This window comes from Fundulus heteroclitus, unplaced genomic scaffold (assembly GCF_011125445.2).
Source record: "Fundulus heteroclitus isolate FHET01 unplaced genomic scaffold, MU-UCD_Fhet_4.1 scaffold_48, whole genome shotgun sequence".
Taxonomy (NCBI): Eukaryota; Metazoa; Chordata; class Actinopteri; order Cyprinodontiformes; family Fundulidae; genus Fundulus; species Fundulus heteroclitus.
This window is the reverse complement of record NW_023396901.1, coordinates 1,954,488-1,976,787: the sequence shown is the minus strand read 5'-3', so window position 1 is coordinate 1,976,787 and position 22,300 is coordinate 1,954,488. Positions and strand designations below refer to the sequence as shown.

Sequence of the window (22,300 nt, the reverse complement as noted above, 5' to 3'; positions counted from 1 at the left end):
TTTTAATTAAAAAAAATAAACAAATAAAAAGTAGAAACCCAGGATTAAATACATTGTCAGATTACCCTGAATACAACAGAAGTAATTTCAGTTTCTAAAATGTCCCCAAGGCCAGCACATTGTCCTGCCTTGTCCCTTGATGGCTCTCCTGGCATCCAGGGTCAGGCCCCTGTGAACAGGAAGGACGTTGACGTGTTTTCCGCACGCTCGGACCGGGGAAAGTTGTTTCCTGAACTTCCCACTGTTGTGTTGACGCTGTCCTCACCAAACCCTCGCCCTCCTACAAAATGTCTGAAAACCACTCCGGGAGCTCCTAATAGACGTGCTGTTTTATTATTATTATTGTTATAATTTTTTTTCCTCGCCGATGTCCCGGAGCGGTCTGAGGAGAAGATGAGCTCGGAGAAGGAAGACGCAGGTAGTAAACGCAACAGGTTTGACTTTAATCTGCCCTGAGAGAGGCTGCCCCGCGGTGCTGTCAGATGAATGGCGTTGGCTTTTATTAGTTGCTGCTGCTAGCCTGTTTCTAGTGTCTACCTGAGGCTGTTGGTGTTGGAGGTCGACAGGTAACCGGCCTGTTAGCATGATCGATCATTGGAAATGAACTGCGGCGGCTAGCTGCGGCTAACGCAACAAGCTAACACACTGACTCCAATCAGACCAAGTTTTAACGATCGGGTTTTTCCCCCATACTGTTTTTCTCTTTATACAAAATAGATTGCTTTTAAAAAAAATAGTAAAATAAAAATACTTATTTTCTGCTGTAAAGTTTCTTTAAATATTCGTTTTAAACTATTTAAGCGAAGCTAAAAAAAAAAGAAAGAAAAAAAGAGAAGCGATTCAGAAACTAATCAGAAGCGGAAGTGACCATAAAGACATGTTTCTGAAGGATGATTTAAGAAAAAAAAAAAAAAAAAAAAAAAACTGTTTACCGGTGAGGTTTCAGGACTGTAAAACGTTTCTCTGTACGGTTTGGTAACTTTTTTATTCATTAATTAATTTATTTATTTCTGTATGGGGCAGTGCAACTTATTTAGCAGGTCAGATGAATGCAGTGATTCAGGTCCTGGAAGAATGTTGCAGATAACATTGAGTAAAGTAAAATACCTCAGGTCTCCATAAATGCTGCAAACACGCTTTCAGATAAAAGCCATTTTGCAGTTAGTCGGATGTTATGAGTCGATCCCAATGAACCCCTTTTAAAAAGGCCCATTTCTTCAAATTTTGTGGGTTAAAGCTAATAAAACCCCGACATATAGTTTATTGGGAATTTGTTTTGTAATCCCCCCTATCAGAGTGCTTGACTTGACAGCTGTTCCAGCTGGTTGTTGGCAGAGTGCTGTATTCGAGCATAATAGTGGAAAATTTTGTGGAAGGAAAACGTGTGGCCAAAAGGAGCCTTGAGAGGATGCTGAAGCCCACTCGGGACTTTTTTGGGGGAGATTCAAAAGGCATAAACTGAGCCACGGATGTATCCAGGCCGCGCAGCTACAGTGGTCAGATCCCTCGTGTTAAGGCAATCCTAAACCAGAAACAATATCTGAAGTGTCTCACCTGGGGCAAGGAGGACTTCATTCTTCAATTTAGTAACAAGCCCTGGCATTCCCATGCACCAGGAGGAACTCAGGACCCACTGCACCAGCGAACGGTCTAACAATGGGTCTAAGGATTTCATCATGAAACCTAATGGCAGTCATGGTGCCAATGTTTACCAATTAGATCTGGAATCCTGCACCGGACCTACCAGTACTTGCTTCATCCGCATGTTAGCGGCTCAACTTAAAGAAACCTTTCACTGAGTGCATTTTCTCTTAAACTGTAACCTTACTGTTGGGTCTGAAAATGGAAACTTTACACTGAAATAAGGTTTCAGTTTTTCTAAATAAGATTTATTAAAATGCTGACACTATGGGGCTCTGACGTAAACTGTGGTATTTGGTTTAAAAAAAAAGTGCTGTGGTCATCAGATTAACTTCAATATTTAGTTTTTAAAGTGCAAACGTTAACAAAGAGACGTTTTTTAGATCTTAATGGAATACTGCTTTCTATATCATGAGCTGAAAAAGTTTAGGATCATTTAATTAGATCTAAATTATTGAGAAAATCCGTCAAAGTGTAACAGCGTGTTAACACCTGCAGCTTTGTTTCAGTTCTAAAACTCAAAAATACTCTTCCTCTTTCCTTTCGCCGGCTACGCAGTGTGATCTTAATGTTCTTGTTATCTTTGTGTTTTTATTCGAGGAGACTTGAAAGCAGAAATGATGGGCACATTATGCTTTATTAGCATCCTGTGTTGTTGGTTTGCCTTAATCTAACATTTAGATCTCAGTGAAAATGAAAGCAAACATTCTGCCAACGTTGAAAAAGAAGCTAAAATCAAACTGGGATGTTCCTGGGGCTACAAGTATAAAAGTTTCCCAAAAAAAAAATTCAAACATGACAATTACTTTATTTTGAAATGTTTACATTTTTACCTGCTCAGTAATAAACCAAACATCAAATATTTTTGTTTCACTCTTTTTCTGGGTTTTTACGGCACCAATGGCTCATTTTTAACACTGTAACAATTAATCACATTTGCAATATAATCGCAATAAAAAAAAAACAAAAAAAACACATTTCCAAATTGCAGAGGTCAGCAATTTTTTGGCCCCGCAGCAAATAAGGAATAAGACGATGTCCTTCAGATGTCGTAAGCTGTGGAGATCGGGAACATGACTAGGATACTTAAGCCTCTTGCCTTTTTGAAAGCAACACATACTTTGTTTGTTTTTAGATCGATTGTTTTCTATGTTCTTTACGTAGATCTGTTTTTTTTGTCAGCTGCGAGAACAAGGCATGGGTCTCTCAGCAAAGAAAGCTTGCCTTATATAGCCAGGTTTGACCACTGCGGTGCCGCCCATGCTTTCGACCAAAGGCCGCTGGGTGTTTGCGGCCCGCTTTTTACCAGGAAATTAAAGTGCAAGCGGAAAGTGTCAGTAATAAAAGACGACTGCTTTTCCATTTTCCGAGTAAAGATGTATGAAAAGTCTGAAAGTAAATTGATGTTTTAGTGTAGTGGCATAACCTGTTGAAAAATAAGAAAAGTCCCGTTAGTCATTTGAGTACATGTAGTGGGGGAAAAGGCCCGTATTAAAAAGATGTCAGTATTTTAATAAATGTCATCCCTACCCCCAAATCAACAACTAATGAAATAAAAAGATAAAAGTATGACAATAAATTAAATAACATATGAAAATGAGAATAGAATAACATTTCCAGTGGCACATCATGCCGCTGCAGTAACAGATTAATATGCTTCCTGATCGTTTTCAGGGCTGTCAACGAGTGTCAGAAATGATGAACCCCTGTGTGTCGTTTGCAGCGGAGAGCCTGCAAGCCCAGCTAGCCGAGTGCCGAGCTCAGGTGGAGCACTGGCAGGGCGTGGCGACGATCTGCGAGCTGAGCAAACAGGAGGAACTGGCCGAGCTGCAGAAACAATGCGATGAGGAGATCCAGTCTCTGCAGGAGGCTCTCAGAGGTCAGGAGCTGGCTGCGTTCGGCTCGGGCTGCCGCTTGACTCCAGAGTACAAATGCTGCAATGATGAGAGATGCTTTAGAGAAATAGTCACGCTTACGCAGCCCGAGATCCCAGTCACAGTCGATGCAATGACTTGTTGACACTGGAGTCCAGAGAGAGTTTTTTTTTTTTTTTTTTTTTAAGAAAAGCAAATCTGAATAACCTGTTTCTGATCAGATAGTCCGTCTCTCGTGACGTTTCGCTCCCGGAAACTCTGGTTGCGGAGCTCAGCCTCAGACCAAACCTGAGGATCGTCAACTTAGAGAGGGACGATGAGCGTTTCAGACGATCCAGATGTGATAAATGTTACACGAGCTTGTTGTGTGAGGGACAGAAGAGCCGCGTACGACCCAGTAACACGCTCTATTGAGCGGTTCTGGTGCTGAAAGCTGGTGGTTTTGATGAATATCCTTTTTCTTTTCCCTCTCAAAGTTCGACATGAAAATTAGGCCACAAATCCACTTTCTTAGGGTCCCGAGAGACTAATTAACTTTTAATTAAGCTTAGATTTTAGACATTTCAGTTAATATTTTGAAGGTTTATTCCTTTGTTTAAACTAAGCTTTTTTTAAATTTGTTCCTAGAGTAGAACTGGTTTTGTATTTTTGCTTTTATAACACATTAGTTTATTCCAGTTTACAGTGAATAGTGAGCAGATCTTAGTTCGATTAATGAAAAAGACAACTTTTGGTCTTAGTGATCAGCTTTTGTTGATTCTTCTTACACTCTTTGGTTTAAGCATGAAAATCTTTGGTTCACACCTGAGAAGTAGACATAATTTTGCTTTCTTTGTTCGGGATTTCCTCTTCTGGTAATTTTATAATTTTAAAATCCAATTTGTGTCTAAGTAACATAACTTCATACAGCAACAGATGATCAAGCTGTAGCTGATTCGGCCACAACTGAGTTCAACTTTTGGTTGTTTTCTGTTTTCATTTACAAGTAAATCATTAAAATCACAAAAAAAAAAACTTTTTCTGTTGACAGCAACTGAAACTAAACGTTCATCAGAGCGCTGACTGTGTAGAAACATCCTCGTTTAATCCTGAACGCCCTGTTTTCAGAGACTGCAGCCCAGTATGAAGCCAGGATAGCCGTGCTGCAGTCCCAGCCCGTAGACTGGAGGAGAACCAGCGGACACAACGCGGTCAGTTTGCATCCCTTTTTAAACTAAAAAAGTAAATTTTTATGCTGAGTTGCTGATCGTTTGCTGCTCTGTGCCCGTTAGACCAGCAACAGGAAGGCCCGTGGCGAAGCGGACGTCTCCCCTGATGAGTCTCCTGCCTCGGTCGTGAACAGCTCCAGGGAGGAGGGAGCGGCCTCATCAGGGGACCAAACGCCGAGCCGACCGGCGGAGCTGGAGGCGGCGCCAGAGGAGGGGTCGCCCCTTTCGGCGGAGAGCTACTTCTCTTTGCAGAACTGTGACTCGGCCTCGCTGTCCTCCTTCTCCTTAGACACGCCGTCTCTGCCCAGGAAGCTCCTCGCTCAGGAAGACACCGAGTCGCTGGTTTCCACGGGCACGCTGGTTCCTGAGGCCATCTACCTGCCGCCGGCTGGACACCGGCTAGTAACGCACAGCGACTGGGACGCCCTCAACGCGCAGGTGCCCGAGACCGCGGCTGCTTCCTGACTCAGCTTTAGGGTGGTGGCGGGTTGGGAGGGTTGTAGTAAATGTGGTGTGTTCGGCAGCTGTCGGAGCTGCGGGGGGAAGTGAGCCGGCTGCAGGTGGAGAAGGAGGAGCTGGAGAGAGAGCTGGATGCCCAGACCCAGCAGACCCACAAACAGGTGGGGCACACTCCTCTGATTGGCCGTCCTAACTAATGCTTCAGCCAATCAATCAATTTTCTCTTGACATAAGGCTGGACGATATAGAAAACAAGGTCATCGAGAAAATAGAAATAATATTGATCCATATCGATAACAATCAACAAATTAACAACGTACATGTTGAGTGCAGCCCTGGCCATTTTATGCTGTTGCTTAGCAACCTATTGTTAGATACAGAACACACAAACAATGAATTCTACGGAAGAGGATTAGGGCCATTAAAAAAAATCTATTCAATTCTGACTTTTTTCTCATAATTCTGAGATTAAAGTCAGAATTCAGGGATTAAAGTCAGAATTCAGAGATTAAAGTCAGAATTCAGGGATTAAAGTCAGAATTCAGAGATTAAAGTCAGAATTCAGGGATTAAAGTCAGAATTCAGGGATTAAAGTCAGAATTCAGGGATTAAAGTCAGAATTCTGTATTCTGACTTTTTTCTCAGTGTAACCACTGTTCTAGTTTTCCCCTATGAACAGCGCCTAGATTCTCTGACCTACACTCTATCAAATACTTTACAATGAGTAAATAGTGTATTAAATGGCAACAGTGTGTGTTGTTAATAGAGTGCGTAACTGAGCACAAAAGCAAGGCTAAAATAACTATAACTAAGACCTAAATGTAGTGCGACTTGGACCTTATAATAAAATAAGAAAGCAAAATGGTAAAGTGGAAAACGTACCAGTTTAATAAATCATACTGGTCAGTAATGAACCAAGGGCAAAGTACAGTTAACTTTAATTACCACACTTAGTGTACTGTTTGGTCTCCGAACTGTTCAAAACCACCCTTTAAACCAGTCTTATACATAAAAACAAAAACCAAGGCTGAATGAATCAAACTGGTGGTATCAACCACACCATTCAGTTCCCGGAATGAGTAAAACCGTCCATTAGTTTTATTAACGTTGCAGGCCTGAAGGGACTCGGTTAGCATTCATCCTCAGAATAGCAGTTCCAATGATGGCGGCTCCCAGAACAAACACGAGGCATGGGTTACTCACCCCACCATGGATTACCAGTTTCAAACAAACGGTAACAAAAGGCTCCGACTCCGGTCCAACCGTCCATTCCAGCCCACGAGCGTGGTTCGGATCTGCAGCTCCAAAATCCAGCAAAACGTTGAGCGAGGTCCGGCTATGCGGCTCCAAAATCCAGCAAAAAACTCCCAGAAAAAAAATTCGTAGCTCCAACTGGTTAGCTAAAAATAAAAACAGTCCAAAACGGCAAAGAGCCAACCTAGTCCATGAACAGCCGCCGGCCGAGTGCCAGTACGCAGCAGCGAACACGTAAACAGTCATCCAGTTCCCACCCCCGGCCCATCACAACCAATCAAATTGCTTAAACTTGATTTTGCCCTTGACTGACCAGTAGGGTGAAGACAAGTAAAGTTGATGCATTTACTGACGGTAGTAAATAACAAATATTAGCAAACGCTACATTTACTGCATGTTTTAAACCAGCAGAAAATACATATATGCACTATACTGTTATGGACTTTTACGGTGTGTAAAACCTCCAATATGTGAGTGTAGAACATTGACTAAGTTAAGTAAAATGTGACTATTATTGTTTAAAGGGAAAATGTCTACAATGCATTGTATCTAAGAAAATGTTTAAGAAGCATGGGAGAAAAGAGTTATATATATATGTATATATAACCTGAGGGTTACATCCTCCCCCTTCTAAAAGTCCAGATGCCCTCATCGGACTATCTGTGCATAACAAATCAATTTACCCGTAGGTGGCTAAATTACTTGTCAGAAAACCCCAGCTAAACTACAGGACGCACACAATGGACCAGAGGGACATGGCTCCTCCTTCCCATGGTGATTCTCACTCCACGATGTACTATCACAAACGGCTTGTCAATGGAATGTCCAGGCTTGTCATAACTGAGCCGAATGACTGGTTTAATTTCTCGACGTGACTGATGATCACCGAGGGGCTCTGCATTGCTTTCAGACTGACTAGCTAAAGGACGCGCTTCCCCAGCTAGACCTGTGTCCGCCACAGGGTCATCAGGCAGTTGCCTAACCTCTGGTTCCTCCTCAGCCTCTGAGAAGGTAACAGCACTCATAGGCTCTGTCGGACAAGCACTGTTTGAAGCTGTTGGGTCTGTAATGACGGCAGACTCTTGTCGGTTGAAGTGATCTGCAAGGAGATCGAGTGCTTGGGAAACAGACTCTCTTTGAGCAGTGGATAGGTACCACAGATCGTCTTCCTCTGCCTCAGACATAATTTCCTTGTCAGTACTTTGCATTGCACTGTCATCATGCGTGTTGGTCTTGGTCTCTGCTGAGGACCTTGTTTCTGGTCGGTGGTACTCTGGTTTCTCTTCATGATTAACAGGGAACCGAACCAGCTGTCCAATAGGTAGCAGATGGTCACGATGTAAAGTTTTGACAACAACTCTGCCTTTTTCTGACTTTACCTTGTAAACCGGCAGGCTTGGCAATTTTTCAACCACTGTATAGGGGCTTGAGTTCCACTTGTCTCCAAGTTTATTCTTGCCAGGCACGCCGGTAGCTCGAATAAGTACTCTGTCTCCTGGTTCCAGAACTTGATTTCTTACTCTTGTGTCATAGTATCTTTTGTTGCGCTGATGGTTCTTGTCTGCAACTTCTTGCGCCAGTTTGTAAGCCTTTTGCAACTCTGCTTTTAGCTTTTCAACATATTGAAGGTAACTTTGGTGGTCTTTATCATCTGGAGACGTTCCAAAGCATAAGTCAATGGGCAGACGAGCCTCACGACCAAACATGAGGTAGTATGGTGAGTAACTGGTAGCGTCGTTTCGCGTACAATTGTAAGCGTGAACCAGCAAACTGATATGTTGACTCCACTTTTGCTTTTGAGAGGGATTGAGCGTGCCCAGCATAGATAGGAGTGTGCGGTTAAAACGCTCCGGTTGTGGGTCACCCTGGGGGTGATAAGGAGTGGTCCTAGACTTCTTTATGCCCAACATCTGTAGAAGGTCTTTGATTAACCTGCTCTCAAAATCACGCCCTTGATCCGAGTGAATCCTCGCAGGCAGCCCGTAGTGAACAAAGAACTTCTCAACCAAAATCTTGGCAACGGTTGAGGCTTTTTGATCTTTGCTGATGTAGGCCTGGGCATATCGGGTGAAATGGTCTGTGACCACGAGAACATTGGACACTCCCTTCGAATCAGGCTCAATAGATAAAAAATCTATGCAAACTAGGTCGAGAGGGCCACTGCTTGTAATTTGGTTTAGTGGTGCAGCCCGTTGAGGTAGGGTCTTGCGGGCAACACACCTGCCACAATTCTTGATGTAGTCTGTAACATCAGAGACCATCTTGGGCCAGAAAAATCTGTCTCTCAGTAACTCAACTGTGCGATCAACTCCAAGGTGCCCTGACTCATCGTGAAGAGCTCTGAGTACTTGTGGTCTGAACTGAGTTGGGAGAACAAGTTGTAAGTTCTGGAGGCCTGAAGGTCTGGAAACTTTTCGGTGTAACAGGCCATCTTTCATCAGGAGTTTTGAACTTTCCTTTTGCAGAAGCAATAACTCAGGATGTTTGTTTGTGGGCCAGACCCCAACCTGAACTGCTTTCTTGGCTGGACCTATTACAGGGTCTAGGTCTTGTGCTTGGGCCAGCTCCACTTTGCTTAGTCTCTCCATAGGACTGAACTGCAGGTGAGTAAAACAAGCATATGCGTCAGGAACAGCACTTGGCTTGGCCCCCAGTTGGTCAATAAACCGTTCTGGATGCTCTGAGGACTGAGTTCTGTCCACAGGGTGGAAAAGAGCTTTAACTCCCGAGGGGGGTATTATTCTCCAGCCGCGTTCACCATCTATGGCATTTCTGGACAACCAATCAGCATCCACGTTGTCTCGGCCGGGTTTGTATTGGATGTCGAAGTTGTAAGTGGTGAGGGCGGCTAGCCACCTATGACCTGTTGCATTCAACTTGGCGGTTTTGAGTACGTAAGTGAGGGGATTATTATCTGTCCTCACAGTGAAGCGGGCCCCATAAAGATAATCATGGAACTTATCCACGACTGCCCACTTCAACGCCAAGAATTCTAGTTGGTGAACAGGGTAGTTTCTCTCTGACTGGCTCAATTTGCGACTAGCAAATGCAACAGGGCGTACGCCATCAGAGTGCTCCTGGTTAAGGACCGCTCCAAGCCCGTCAAGACTGGCATCAACATGAAGGATGTACGGCTTTGTTGGGTCCGCAAAGGCCAAGACTGGGGCATGAGTGAGGCACTGAATAATTTTTTTAAATGCCTCAGTGCATTCAGGCGTCCATCGCTCGCCAAATGGCTGAGAGGGGTGATAGTATGGTGTGACAAAGCCCTCATTTTTCTTTTGTTTCCTTTGTGTTGGTGGGTACCCCTTTGTAAGGTCTGTGAGGGGCCTGACTATGGCAGAGTAGTTGGCGATGAACTTGCGGTAATAACCGCAGAACCCTAAAAAGGACTGCAGTGATTTTAGGTTCACTGGAGGTTCCCACTTTGCCACTGCATTTATCTTGTCAGGGTCTGTTGCGACGCCAGCGGCGGACACAATGTGACCAACGTATTTGACTTGGGGTTGGCAAAATTGGCACTTATCAATGGACAGCTTTAAACCTTGTTCTCTCAGGCGGTCGAGCACTTTCAGAAGGCGCTCTTCATGCTCTTCTAGAGTACGACCAAACACAATAAGATCATCGAGGTAGACGAGACACTGGAGGAGATTCATATCGCCTACTGCCTTCTCCATTAATCGCTGGAATGTCGCAGGGGCACCTGTGATCCCTTGAGGCATGCGTTCGAACTGGTAGAAACCCAAGGGGCAAATGAACGCAGTTTTTTCTTTGTCTTCTTCTGCCATTTCAATTTGATAATAGCCACTGCGAAGGTCGAGCACAGAGAACCAGCGACTCCCAGTGAGGCAGGCCAAAGCATCGTCTATTCTCGGAAGTGTGTATTGGTCTGGTATGGTTCTGGAATTAAGTGTGCGGTAATCAATGCACATTCGAATTTTGCCAGTTTTCTTTCTTGCGATTACTATTGGTGAGGCATATGGTGAACGAGATTCTTTAATAATGCCAGCAGCAAGAAGCTCTTGTAAATGTCGGCGGACATCATCAATGTCTGCGGGAGCCAGGCGCCTTACCCGTTCTCGAAATGGTCTAGAATCTTTTAATCGGATGTGGTGTTCAACCCCTTTTGCAAGTCCAACATCCCATTCAGTCAGAGAGAATACTTCTGGTCGCTCAGCCAACTTATGTGATAGTCTGACTTTCCAGTTTTCAGGAATGGGGGAGTCACCAAAATTGAAGACTGCCGGGTCAAGTCGTTGGTGAGGTACTTGGCTTGGCTGTATCTGGGTGACTATGTCAGCTTTATGGACATGAGCTACGACCGTGCCTTTAGGAAGGGACTTGGGTTTGGCAGTTTCATTTTTCAGGAACAGTGGGAAGTGTTCTGCGTCCATGTCTATGGACAAAAGCACACTTGAGGGCATTAGTACCCCTGCCGGAAGGGATCTGGTAACAGGTGTCTCTATCACCAGTATGCTGTCCTCCAGAGATTCTGAGCAGGATACCTTACACATAGCTGTACGTCCAGAACCAGGGGGTATAGTAAGAGGCCCAGGTCCAACCCATTTCACAAAAGCTGCTGCTTTGTTTGGGGTCACAGGTGACATTTGGATGGGCTGTGTGCGTACCCGCATAGTTTGTGCCAGATTGTTGCTCTTTGATCCCATTTGGGACTGTGGCTCATGAATGAAAGTCCGTGCATTTGTGCCAATAATCACAGGCTGCTGTTCGGGACCATTCGGTTCCGGGCAGACTAAGGCTAAGACTGTCCGGGACCCACCTTTTACAATATCCTCTGGAAACTGTACTTGAGCAGCGATAAACCCTTTGTAGGGGTAACTGTTCTGGCCAAGACCCCAAAGGTCTAGGCTCGAAATGGGGTGTAATGGTAAGTGAGATAGGTGTTGGGTATACCAACCCTCAAATACAATAGAAACAGTAGAACCACTGTCCATTAATGCATCACAAGGCTGGCCTTCAATGATAATTCGGCCTACTGTTGGTGCTCCAATGAGACCTGTAGGAATTTGGTTGGGTGTGGGAGGACCAACGTGGCTCACAGTGACTTGGCCACCTTTTCTTTCTGGCTCTGAAAACCGTGAGCTGGTTCCCTTTTGATTTTGTTGCAATTTTTGCATTGACTGAATTAGTTTTCGGATGACCTTGGAAGAGTTTTCAGGACAAGTGCAATTGGTGGCGATGTGGCCATCTTCGCCACAACGGTAGCAAAATACATTCGAACCCTCTCTGGCAAACTTTGTGGGTTCTCTACCTTTTCGCCAAGAATTCCTTTGGCTCCTCCCCTGAGGTACGGGAGCCATGGGTGGTGTAGCTTGTTGACTGAGCTGGTGTTGGAGACTAAGAACTTGTTCTTTTAACACATTCATCTCAGGATTAGAACGGGCGGCAGCAGCTTGTGGCACTCCTCCAATTATGTGAGGGCTATCTTGTCCTTTTACTGTTAGCTGCTGCACTTGGCTTCGAAGCTCCTTTATCTGATCCTTGAGGGCATCCATTTCAGAGAGCTTTGGTGTCTTTATGTCTGCTGCACCGACTTGCCGCACACTGGTAGTATGCCGCCTTAGTATTTTCTGATCCTCATCTGCACGTATCTCACTTAGCAGTGCCATGAAGGATGGGGGATTGTGAAGTCGTTCTTTTAGCCGCAGCTGCAACAGCATAATGTCAGACTCAACAGCACCCCGTAACAGCTGCTCAGCTCGTGCACGGTCTCTTAGGGCAGGGGGAACCCCACCCTTTTGAACAGCTTTGGTGAGAGCTTTCTCCAGCCTTCTAACAAAATCTGAAAGTCTTTCATTTGGGTTTTGCTGCATAGATCTGAAGGCAAAATATAGGTCTTCACCTGACTCTGTTGTGCCAAATACATTTTCAATTGCCTCCAAGAATCTTTGAGGGGGTGTATCTGGATCATTGCAGCGTAAAGCTTGTATTATTTCAAGTGCTGGCCCCTTTACACTCTCAACAATCCTCTTCCGCTTCTCCTTGACAGAACAATCACATTCATCGAGCATTAATTGTGCCTGCTCCAACCAGTTCTCGAGTGTCTCTTCCCCAGCAGGGGTGGGAGTAACTCCAGAGAAAACCCGTAGTCGGCGAAACGCATTGTTCTCCTGTGGGGGTCTCACTTTTTCCAACAGTTCTCCAACAGCCCGGATAATAGATGAAGGGTGTTCCTGTTTCAGGTTTGACTCTTGGGAAAGCAAAGGCTCAATGTCTGCTAATGTTTTTCCTTCACTTTCAAGTAGTCTTTTTAGTTTTATGGTAAACTCGTCTGTTTTTTCAGCAGGTTCAGTAAGCAAAGTTAGCTTCCATGGTAATTCACCTGTGTGGGGAAATATTTCTGGAGGTGCTTTGCTAGGGTCGACTGGGTTGCGACACTCACACAGCAGTATGTCAGTATTCAGTTTAGGGACAGATTTTTGGGCTCGGACACGTACTCTGCCGAAAGCTTTAACTGTCTCCATTAACTCTTCAACATCAGCAACACTGGTGTTCATGGGAACTCCACTCACAACAACTGCATGAGCTGGATTTACATTTGATTCGCTGCACCAGGTCTGAAGCTCTAATGGTGGTAGTGAAAGGGATGAGTTGGCCATTTTGGGGAGATTATAATTCTTCTAGTCTTGATTGTAGGACAGTTACTCGGTCTAAAATCGCAGCGGTGCCTCCATTTTATGTAACCACTGTTCTAGTTTTCCCCTATGAACAGCGCCTAGATTCTCTGACCTACACTCTATCAAATACTTTACAATGAGTAAATAGTGTATTAAATGGCAACAGTGTGTGTTGTTAATAGAGTGCGTAACTGAGCACAAAAGCAAGGCTAAAATAACTATAACTAAGACCTAAATGTAGTGCGACTTGGACCTTATAATAAAATAAGAAAGCAAAATGGTAAAGTGGAAAACGTACCAGTTTAATAAATCATACTGGTCAGTAATGAACCAAGGGCAAAGTACAGTTAACTTTAATTACCACACTTAGTGTACTGTTTGGTCTCCGAACTGTTCAAAACCACCCTTTAAACCAGTCTTATACATAAAAACAAAAACCAAGGCTGAATGAATCAAACTGGTGGTATCAACCACACCATTCAGTTCCCGGAATGAGTAAAACCGTCCATTAGTTTTATTAACGTTGCAGGCCTGAAGGGACTCGGTTAGCATTCATCCTCAGAATAGCAGTTCCAATGATGGCGGCTCCCAGAACAAACACGAGGCATGGGTTACTCACCCCACCATGGATTACCAGTTTCAAACAAACGGTAACAAAAGGCTCCGACTCCGGTCCAACCGTCCATTCCAGCCCACGAGCGTGGTTCGGATCTGCAGCTCCAAAATCCAGCAAAACGTTGAGCGAGGTCCGGCTATGCGGCTCCAAAATCCAGCAAAAACTCCCAGAAAAAAAATTCGTAGCTCCAACTGGTTAGCTAAAAATAAAAACAGTCCAAAACGGCAAAGAGCCAACCTAGTCCATGAACAGCCGCCGGCCGAGTGCCAGTACGCAGCAGCGAACACGTAAACAGTCATCCAGTTCCCACCCCCGGCCCATCACAACCAATCAAATTGCTTAAACTTGATTTTGCCCTTGACTGACCAGTAGGGTGAAGACAAGTAAAGTTGATGCATTTACTGACGGTAGTAAATAACAAATATTAGCAAACGCTACATTTACTGCATGTTTTAAACCAGCAGAAAATACATATATGCACTATACTGTTATGGACTTTTACGGTGTGTAAAACCTCCAATATGTGAGTGTAGAACATTGACTAAGTTAAGTAAAATGTGACTATTATTGTTTAAAGGGAAAATGTCTACAATGCATTGTATCTAAGAAAATGTTTAAGAAGCATGGGAGAAAAGAGTTATATATATATGTATATATAACCTGAGGGTTACATCAGTATTCTGAGAAAAAAGTCAGAATTGAATATACTTTTATTTTTTGAGTGGCCCTATTCCTCCTTCGTAGTATTCAAACTCAACCCTTTATTCAACCAACTTCTCAACAAAACTGCAAGTTTTTAAAAAAGAAAAAAGAACGCGTGCGCTCTGAACTCTATGAAGGGGGCGGAGCTTGGTTCCTGCGTCTGCGTTTGTGATTGGTTGGGGTGGTGCTGTATTATTAACCTACATGGCTAGAATGCAAAAGGAAGGAAAACTGTTATTCTATTGAACTTTTTATTGACCCTTTTTTCATCTCATCGATATACGTCTATGGATCGATGTATATTATTGTAGAATTATCGTCCAGCCCTAATCCGAGCTCAAAAACTGATTCAAATGTTCCTCCTGTTCGTTAAAATCATAAAAACTCCAACGTGATCTTTCAGTTTAATGAGTCACATGAAAGGTTTTTTTGGGCAATTTGGTTTTGGAATGAATAAGGCATGATATAAAAATATAAAAACAACTTAATTTTCTGTTAGATTTTAAAATATGACTTCAACGAACAGCCTTGCTGCACATTTTTACCTTTTAGATGTTGTTGTTTTTTTTTTTACAATATATTGAAGGCAACTCTTGCGCGGTCTCTGCGTCTCCAGTCTTTATCTGCTTCATCCACCAGAGAAATGTGCAGATTTGAAGACATGTTGATGTGTTTGTTGGTGTTCAGGTGTCGTCGCTGCAGTCTCAAGTCCAGACGTCAGAAAGCCTCCTACAGGATCTGCAGAAATCTTTCAGCCAGTCGCAGAATACGGTCCAGAGCCGGCTGGTGAGTGACGTGACACTAATCGCTACAAAACTGGCAAACTAAGCTGTTGATTGCAGCGACGTAGCAGGTTTGACTGTCGGTTGACCGTTTATTACTCTTGGCCGGGTATTTCCGTCGGTGTGCAGCACTTTGCTGCAGTGGTGGTTCACGAATGAATGGGGCCCTCCACTTCCTGGACCACACACAACCCAACCCGTTTCCCTGGCAATAATAATGTGACGTATCATAAGCAGGCATTAGGACCTAAATATATCATATGCTTGACGCTGATTTCATGGTTTTGATTTTTTTTTTTAATACTGTTTTTTTTGTCTCACAAATAAGGGTTTCATAAACCTTAAATTGTGTTTTAAAGAATCTTTGTTCAACTCGGCACTTTTCATTGTGCGTTTAAGACGTCATGGAGCCTTTGAAACTCCTATAGACGGCCATTGTTCTGAATGGGCGTGGCTAAAGTGATGTCATCAGTTTACCGTATCCATGTGTTGAACAGTGGTCCACGATGAAGCACACAAAATCTGATGTGGCTCTGATGATGCATCTGGGAGGTCTCCATTTGATTAGGTCAATGGGGTCTAATATAGTAGACCTTCCCAAGGGAAACATTAGACTTCCTGTTCTCAGGGGGCGGGGCCTAGCGTAGCGTTTTGTTAATAACCAAAGGTTTAAAATCAGTTTATGTGTTTTTGAGACTTTCTTTGTTGGACCAATAGCTATTTTGATTTCTATGGCCAGAAGTCAAACTTTGAGGTCTGGCCCTGCCTCTTAGGCTACGTTCACACTGCAGCCTGAAGTGACCCAATTCCGATTTTTTTTCTTGCCCATATGCGACCTGTATCTGATCTTTTCATGACAGTCTGAACAACACAGATCGGATCTTTTCAAATGCGACCTGTGTCTGTATGGCCAGGTTGCATTCATCCAACCTACACGTCATTGATACTTGACAAACGTCACTAACGGTGGACCTGGCTATACCAAAGAGGTTGACTATTGTGCGGTAACAAGCATCTGTTGCAAGTCAATACAGCCCCACGGCAACGCGTTTACTCGTTGCTATGACCACTGAAGATGTGTGTTTTTACATGAGAGCGCTAAAGAGATCCATTCAGACGCACATAAAGGTTGCCTTTGTCATTTAAAAATTATGAATGAAGTCCGTATCAGTAAAGCCGCTCACGTCGCTAAAATTTGGCTCTCTTCCTTTTCGATCTTCTTAAAAAGATTGCGTTGATAATGTGCTGGCTCCGGTTGGAGAATAACGTAAAGAACTCAAGATACGCTGCAGCATTACGATCCATGTTTACTTCCGCAAACAATGAGCACGCTTGCTACGTATGACGTCATCGCGTCCTCTACTGCGCATGCGGGACACTTAGGTGTTTGAATGCAGTTCACACAGGAGATCACATACAAGTCGCATATATTTGGAAATGTGAACGGACACGCAAAAAAATCCAATTTCACAAAAAAAATCAGAATTGAGCATCAAGGCCTGCAGTGTGAACGTAGCCTTAGACACGCACAAAAAGTCCGGATTTTGATTTTACACTTTTACAGCATCATATTTCAAAACCTCTAGAAGAAGTTTAATCAAATGTGAAAGGTAGAAGCGGCCAAAGATCAGGTCAAGATTGGAAATTCAATCCAAGATGGATGACTTCCTGTTTTTTTTTTTTTGTTGTTGTTGTTTTTGTGGTGCTTGGGTGTAAAAGAGTTTTTGGAAGGTCTATGGACATTCTACAAGTGTACCAAATTTTGTACCTCGAGGATAAAGTAAGGTAAAGGAGAAGGGTGTTTTTTTTTTTAATACCTCAGGGGGGCGCCGTGGAGCTAATTCATTTGAGAAACCCTTTGAACGGTTTCACTTCTTTCACTGCTCAGGCCTAATAAACTGAAGCACACTGGGTAATTGTATGGATTATGCTCAATCTTCAGATGCTGATGCTCTTCTGAGACTCTGAAAATGAATATTGTCAAAGGTTCCAGCTGCGGGACGTTTTTAAAATCCTTAGTTTAAGCATCTTCTTCTTCTTCATGGACACCACAAAAGCGTCTATTTCCTTTTCTTCCATGGCAGTGTAGAATTAAAACAAAAATGTGTTTGAAAAGGTCCGTCTACTTTTACTAATTTTTTTCTTTCTTTTTTGGTTCCAGGCAGAGTTGTCGCTGTCTCAGCGGAAGATGGTCAGTGAGCTGTCCAGGCTGAAAGGAGAAGACGTTGATGAGAGTTTACTGGATCCCAGATCATCCTTCTTCGGCACACAGCATGTAAATCTACCAGATGCTTAGATGCTGACATGCACAACGCCTCGGTCAGAAAGGCTGCCCGATCGGTTTAAAAAGTCTATTTCATTTATAAGGACAGTAGCACCGCTTGTGGATGTTTCACTAGAGGAAGTTAAATGCTAAATAAATCTTAGATAATCTCAAGAACAGAAAGGTGTTTTTCTGCTTAAAGCAAAGTTTGCGATTAAGGACCTCATATAATGATGTAATACATCAGGGGTCACCAACCTTTTTGAAACCTGGAGCTACTTCATCGGTGTTGCATTACTTGAAGGGCTACCATTGCTGAAGAGTCAGCATTCACCAATAAACATATTTCCAATGATTTTATTTTTTTAGATAATGTAATTTTTTCCTTACAGTTATATAAATGCAAGTGTGATTACAAAAGTAGAGCAACAGACTAAAATAACATTGTAGATGCAGCTCGCTGGAGGGAGGCGCTTGTTTTAGAACGGCCTTCAGGGCACCACATGTGATCCTTGCGGGGCTACCTGCTGCCTGCGGGCACCGTGTTTCTAACTAAATCAAATCTTAGGATGTATAACATACAACCCCGTGTTCAGTTAGATGTGTGGATTTTACTTGATCAGGTCAGCAAGGAGCGCATCAATGGCAAGCAGAAGGAAAACGACACATGGTTTTGCAAAAACCCATAAAATGGATTGGCCCTTGCTATGCAGTACCACTTTACGTTGGTGACTTTTAGGAAACTCCTGAGACCCAGCTGTGTTCAGAAGTCACTCAGTAAAGAGAATCTACGTGTTATTAGTTTAATCTCAGCAGACAGTCTGAAAAGGCCACAGAGGTTTGTCCGCAGACCAGGAAACTCAACAGAAAGACGAGGAAGACGGACCGGTTAAGACGACCTAGAGGCCCTGGTGGCTCTGGAGGAGCCGCAGAGATCCACAGCTCAGGTGGAAGGTTCTGTGGCTAGCATCATTATTAGTGATGACTTACATACTGTAATTCAGGCCTTCATGGCAAAGTGGCCAGAGGAAGACATACCCGGACAGCCCTGCAGCGCCAACGGCTGCAAAAGGCATTTCTGCGGCGCTCAGAGGAGGAGGATGTCACTTAGAGCCACACTTTTGTGATTTTCGTATTTATACAAAAAGAAAGTTGAAAATCATTCGTCGTTTTCCTCCTGCTTTAGAATATTGCCTAAACTTTTTTCCCCCACACGGCCCGTGCATTTTTCCGCAGGACCTCTGCAAACTCATTGTTCATCCTATTCCTGCAGGGGGCGCACTGTGAGGAGCGGCTTCGCATCGAGATCGTCAACCTGAGGGAGCAGCTGGACAGTCGGGCGGAGGAGAACGGTCTGTGGACGGCTTTTTATTCTGTGATTATTCCGCTAACGTTCACGATGCTGAAAGCACTTCTTTGTTTCTCTCCGTGCCTCGCTGCTGCTGCTGCTGCCGCTTGCCTCTGCTGTCATCAGACGTTTTAGAGGGTGAGTATCATGCTTTATCTGTAGCCAGACGAGCACTTATAGTTGTTGTGTTAGAGCTGGCAGTCAGCGTTTCATCTTAAATGCTTGGGATGTCCTCCCTGTGCTGTTATCTGTGTCATAGCTGTACATTTATGGCTCTGTGCGCTTGTGATCGTCTCCGCAGTGCAGCTTTCCACTCTGAGGACAGAGACGGAGAAGATCCAGAGTCTGAAGGACCAGCTGCAGGCGGAGCTGCTTACCTGCCGCAATGAACTTGAAGCCCTGCGGGTGGCGCTCACTCATTTGCAGAGCACTAACAAAGCCCTCAGCCACGATAAAGTAAATCAAAATAGCTTTTTAAACCAATGTGTATTTCTATTTAGTGACATCAGTGAAGTCTGGGGGGCTGTTTGTGTGGGTGGCCCCGGTATGAGATGAGCTATGATGTAAAGCTGTAGAGATATTTCATTAACCAATGCTTATCGTATTAGATTGGAGAACAGAAACGGCCATCATACTCATTTTGTATTGTTCAAATTCTGAGTGTTGTATTAACCCCTAATCACGTAGAATATCTAATTACATATAACAGGAAAGTGGAGACCCACTAATGTTCTGTGCGATGGAGCCGAATCTGTTGATAAAATGTTTAAGCCCTTTCAACTTTTACGCGCTTTGTCTCGTTCCAACCAAACGTCTAACAGACTGATGCAAAACTGATCATGTTTGTGACGTAGTAGAAAAACGATTTGTGCTTTTCAGATTTTTTTTTTCCAAGCACAAATCAAATAGTGCAACTTTTCACGTCTGGAGACTAAGAACGTGTCACCTTCTCCAGTCTTTGGTTGCCTTTAGCCGTTCCGTGCTCAGGATAGTTTCGTTTTTAGCTCAGGGCATCTTCTGATCCACGTCTGAGCAGCTTTACAGCATCCCCACAGCGTGATGCAGCCTCCACCGTGTTTCATAGTGGGGATGACAGGCAGTGTTGGTTTTCTTTTCTGTTTCGGTCTCATCTGACCAGAGCCGTCCCTTCTTCTACGCGTTGGCTGTCTCTCTAAGGCTACGTTCACACTGCAGGCCTTGATGCTCAATTCCGATTTTTTTTTTTTGTGAAATCGGATTTTTTTGCGTGTCCGTTCACATTTCCAAATATATGCGACTTGTATGTGATCTCCTGTGTGAACTGCATTCATACACCTGAGTGTCCCGCATGCGCAGTAGAGGATGCAATGACGTCATATGTAGCAAGCGTGCTCATTGTTTGCGGAAGTAAACAGGGATCGTAATGCTGCAGCGTATCTTGCGTTCTTTACATTATTCTCCAACCGGAGCAGCACATTACCAACGCAATCTTTTTAAGAAGATCGAAAAGGAAGAGAGCCAAATTTTAGCGACGTGAGCGGCTTTACTGATACGGACTTCATTCATAATTTTCTGATGACAAAGGCAACCTTTATGTGCGTCTGAACGGATCTATTTAGCGCTCTCACGTAAAAACACACAAAAAAGAAAAAAAAAAAAAAAAAAAAAAAAAAAAAAAAAAAAAAACACACATCTTCAGCGGCCATAGCAGCGAGTAAACGCGTTGCAGTGGGGCTGTATTGACTTGCAACAGGTGTTTGTTACCGCACAATAAACAAACTCTTTGGCATAGACAAGGTCCACCGTTAGTGACGTTTGTCAAGTATCAGTGCCGTGTAGGTCGGATAAATGCGACCTGGCCATACAGACACAGGTCGCATTTGAAAAGATCAGATACGTATCGGATTCAGGACCACATATCCAAGCGGCCTGGGTCGCATTTGAAAATATCCGATGTGTTGTTCAGACTGTCATGAAAAGAATCATATCCAGGTCGCATATGGGCAAAAAAATCAGAATTGGGTCACTTCAGGCTGCAGTGTGAACGTAGCCTTACATGGTTTGTGGCAAACTTCAAATGGGACCGTTTATGGCTTCCCTAATTTCGTTCCATTTGTAGCGTGATGACTTATTGTTATCCGATGAACAGACTGTCCCACCTGAGCTGTGGATCACTCCAGCTCCTCCAGAGTTGACCTGGGCCTCTTGGTTGCGTCTCTGAGGAATGATTAAGTAGCTTAGTTGGGCGGTCAGGTCTTGGCAGGTTTGCAGTTGTGCCTCACACAAATGATGGATTGAGGAGTCCTCTGTGGGACAACCTTACCCTGCTTCAGACTTCTCCAGAACTTCATCACCGACCGGTCTGCTGCGTTCTCTGGTCTCCACCTCGCTGTTTATTTTACTAACTAGGTGACTTCTGAACGCGGCTGACTATAACGGACTTCGTTCAGGGCGTATCGGAGAGAAAAAAAAGAGCAGTGAACAGTGTAATGTAAAACTGTGCTTCCCACCGCGCCCTTAAAGGACACACGGGTTTAACGTCCCCGTCTCTTTCAGGCCGTTCTTCACCAGCAGTGTTTGGAACTTCGAAGCCAAGTGATCAGCCTTCGCTCTCAGGTGGACACCAGCCAGGCGGTGCAGAGGGACTTTGTCGAGCTCTCCCAGTCTCTCCAGGTACAGTTAAGAACCGACGTTCAGGGACAGCCGTAAGCTATCAGATCCGCCACACCACGACTCTGTGGGCGTTGACATCTCCCCTCTTTCCCCTCTCAGGTGAAGCTGGAGTTGATCCGACAGGCGGAGACGCTGGACCAGGTGAAGGAGGTCCTGGGGGAGAGCGTTGGTGAGGCCGGCTCTCAGCCCGCCGACGCCTCGTGAGCTTTAGCGGAGAAGGCGCGTAAACCAAAGACCAACGTCAGACACGTCGTCGCCTGGACCGACAGCGTCCACACACCGAGCTGACACCCCCAGAGGGCTCACCCCTGCCCCCCCGGAGCTTCTCACAGACGTTGCTGTCATGCCATCACCGGCTACAGTTCAGTCTCCGTAAACAAAACGGCTTCTTTGAGAAAGAAGAGCCGTTTTTAAAAATAAATCACTATTAGTAACACATTCCTTCCTGTACAGCACTAATCCACACCCGAACTTAATGTGTTCATAAAACGGACTTGACTCCAGCAAAAAAAACCATCTGGGGCTCTGCAGTAGCTATTATGCATATATAAGCCACATTTCTAGGTGAAGGACCTCTCCACAACACTCAAGCACAATGCAATAAGGATCTATGCAGCAATGCAAAATAGAAGGTTTTTAAATGTATTTTGTTTATAATTATGAATCTATTATTGTCATTTATTAGGCGTAGACCTGGCATCCACGTCTCCACGACCCGTAGCGGCCTTTGCATCGGAAATGCGTGACTGTGCGTTTATATTAGTAGAGAGATGTCAAAGTGTGACGTCTTCTTTTTGTTTTTGTTTTAATTACACACTGAAGACTGAAAAAAAAAACAAGTTGTCACATTATTATTATTATTA

The 22,300-nt window shown here is 44.1% G+C and overlaps 1 protein-coding gene across 1 annotated transcript; it reads left to right on the top strand.

Annotated features, from left to right (window-relative positions):
• Positions 1–167: 167 nt before the first annotated feature.
• rabep2 (rabaptin, RAB GTPase binding effector protein 2) lies at positions 168–22,273 on the top strand. Its single transcript, XM_021308499.2, has 12 exons — positions 168–418; positions 3,365–3,520; positions 4,623–4,705; positions 4,787–5,161; positions 5,248–5,343; positions 15,080–15,178; positions 17,336–17,449; positions 18,711–18,789; positions 18,912–18,923; positions 19,087–19,241; positions 21,321–21,437; positions 21,537–22,273. The coding sequence occupies exons 1-12, from the start codon at positions 394–396 to the stop codon at positions 21,639–21,641; spliced, it is 1,416 nt and encodes a 471-aa protein (XP_021164174.2). The 5' UTR covers positions 168–393; the 3' UTR covers positions 21,642–22,273.
• Positions 22,274–22,300: the final 27 nt, after the last annotated feature.

What these genes read in the sequence shown, in the direction of transcription:
- rabep2 (XM_021308499.2), top strand. Translation starts at nt 394, where the DNA reads ATGAGCTCGGAGAAGGAAGACGCAG. An exon ending in ATACGGTCCAGAGCCGGCTG is followed by an intron (nt 15,179 to 17,335) that starts GTGAGTGACGTG and finishes TTTTGGTTCCAG; the next exon opens with GCAGAGTTGTCGCTGTCTCA. An exon ending in AAGCCCTCAGCCACGATAAA is followed by an intron (nt 19,242 to 21,320) that starts GTAAATCAAAAT and finishes CGTCTCTTTCAG; the next exon opens with GCCGTTCTTCACCAGCAGTG.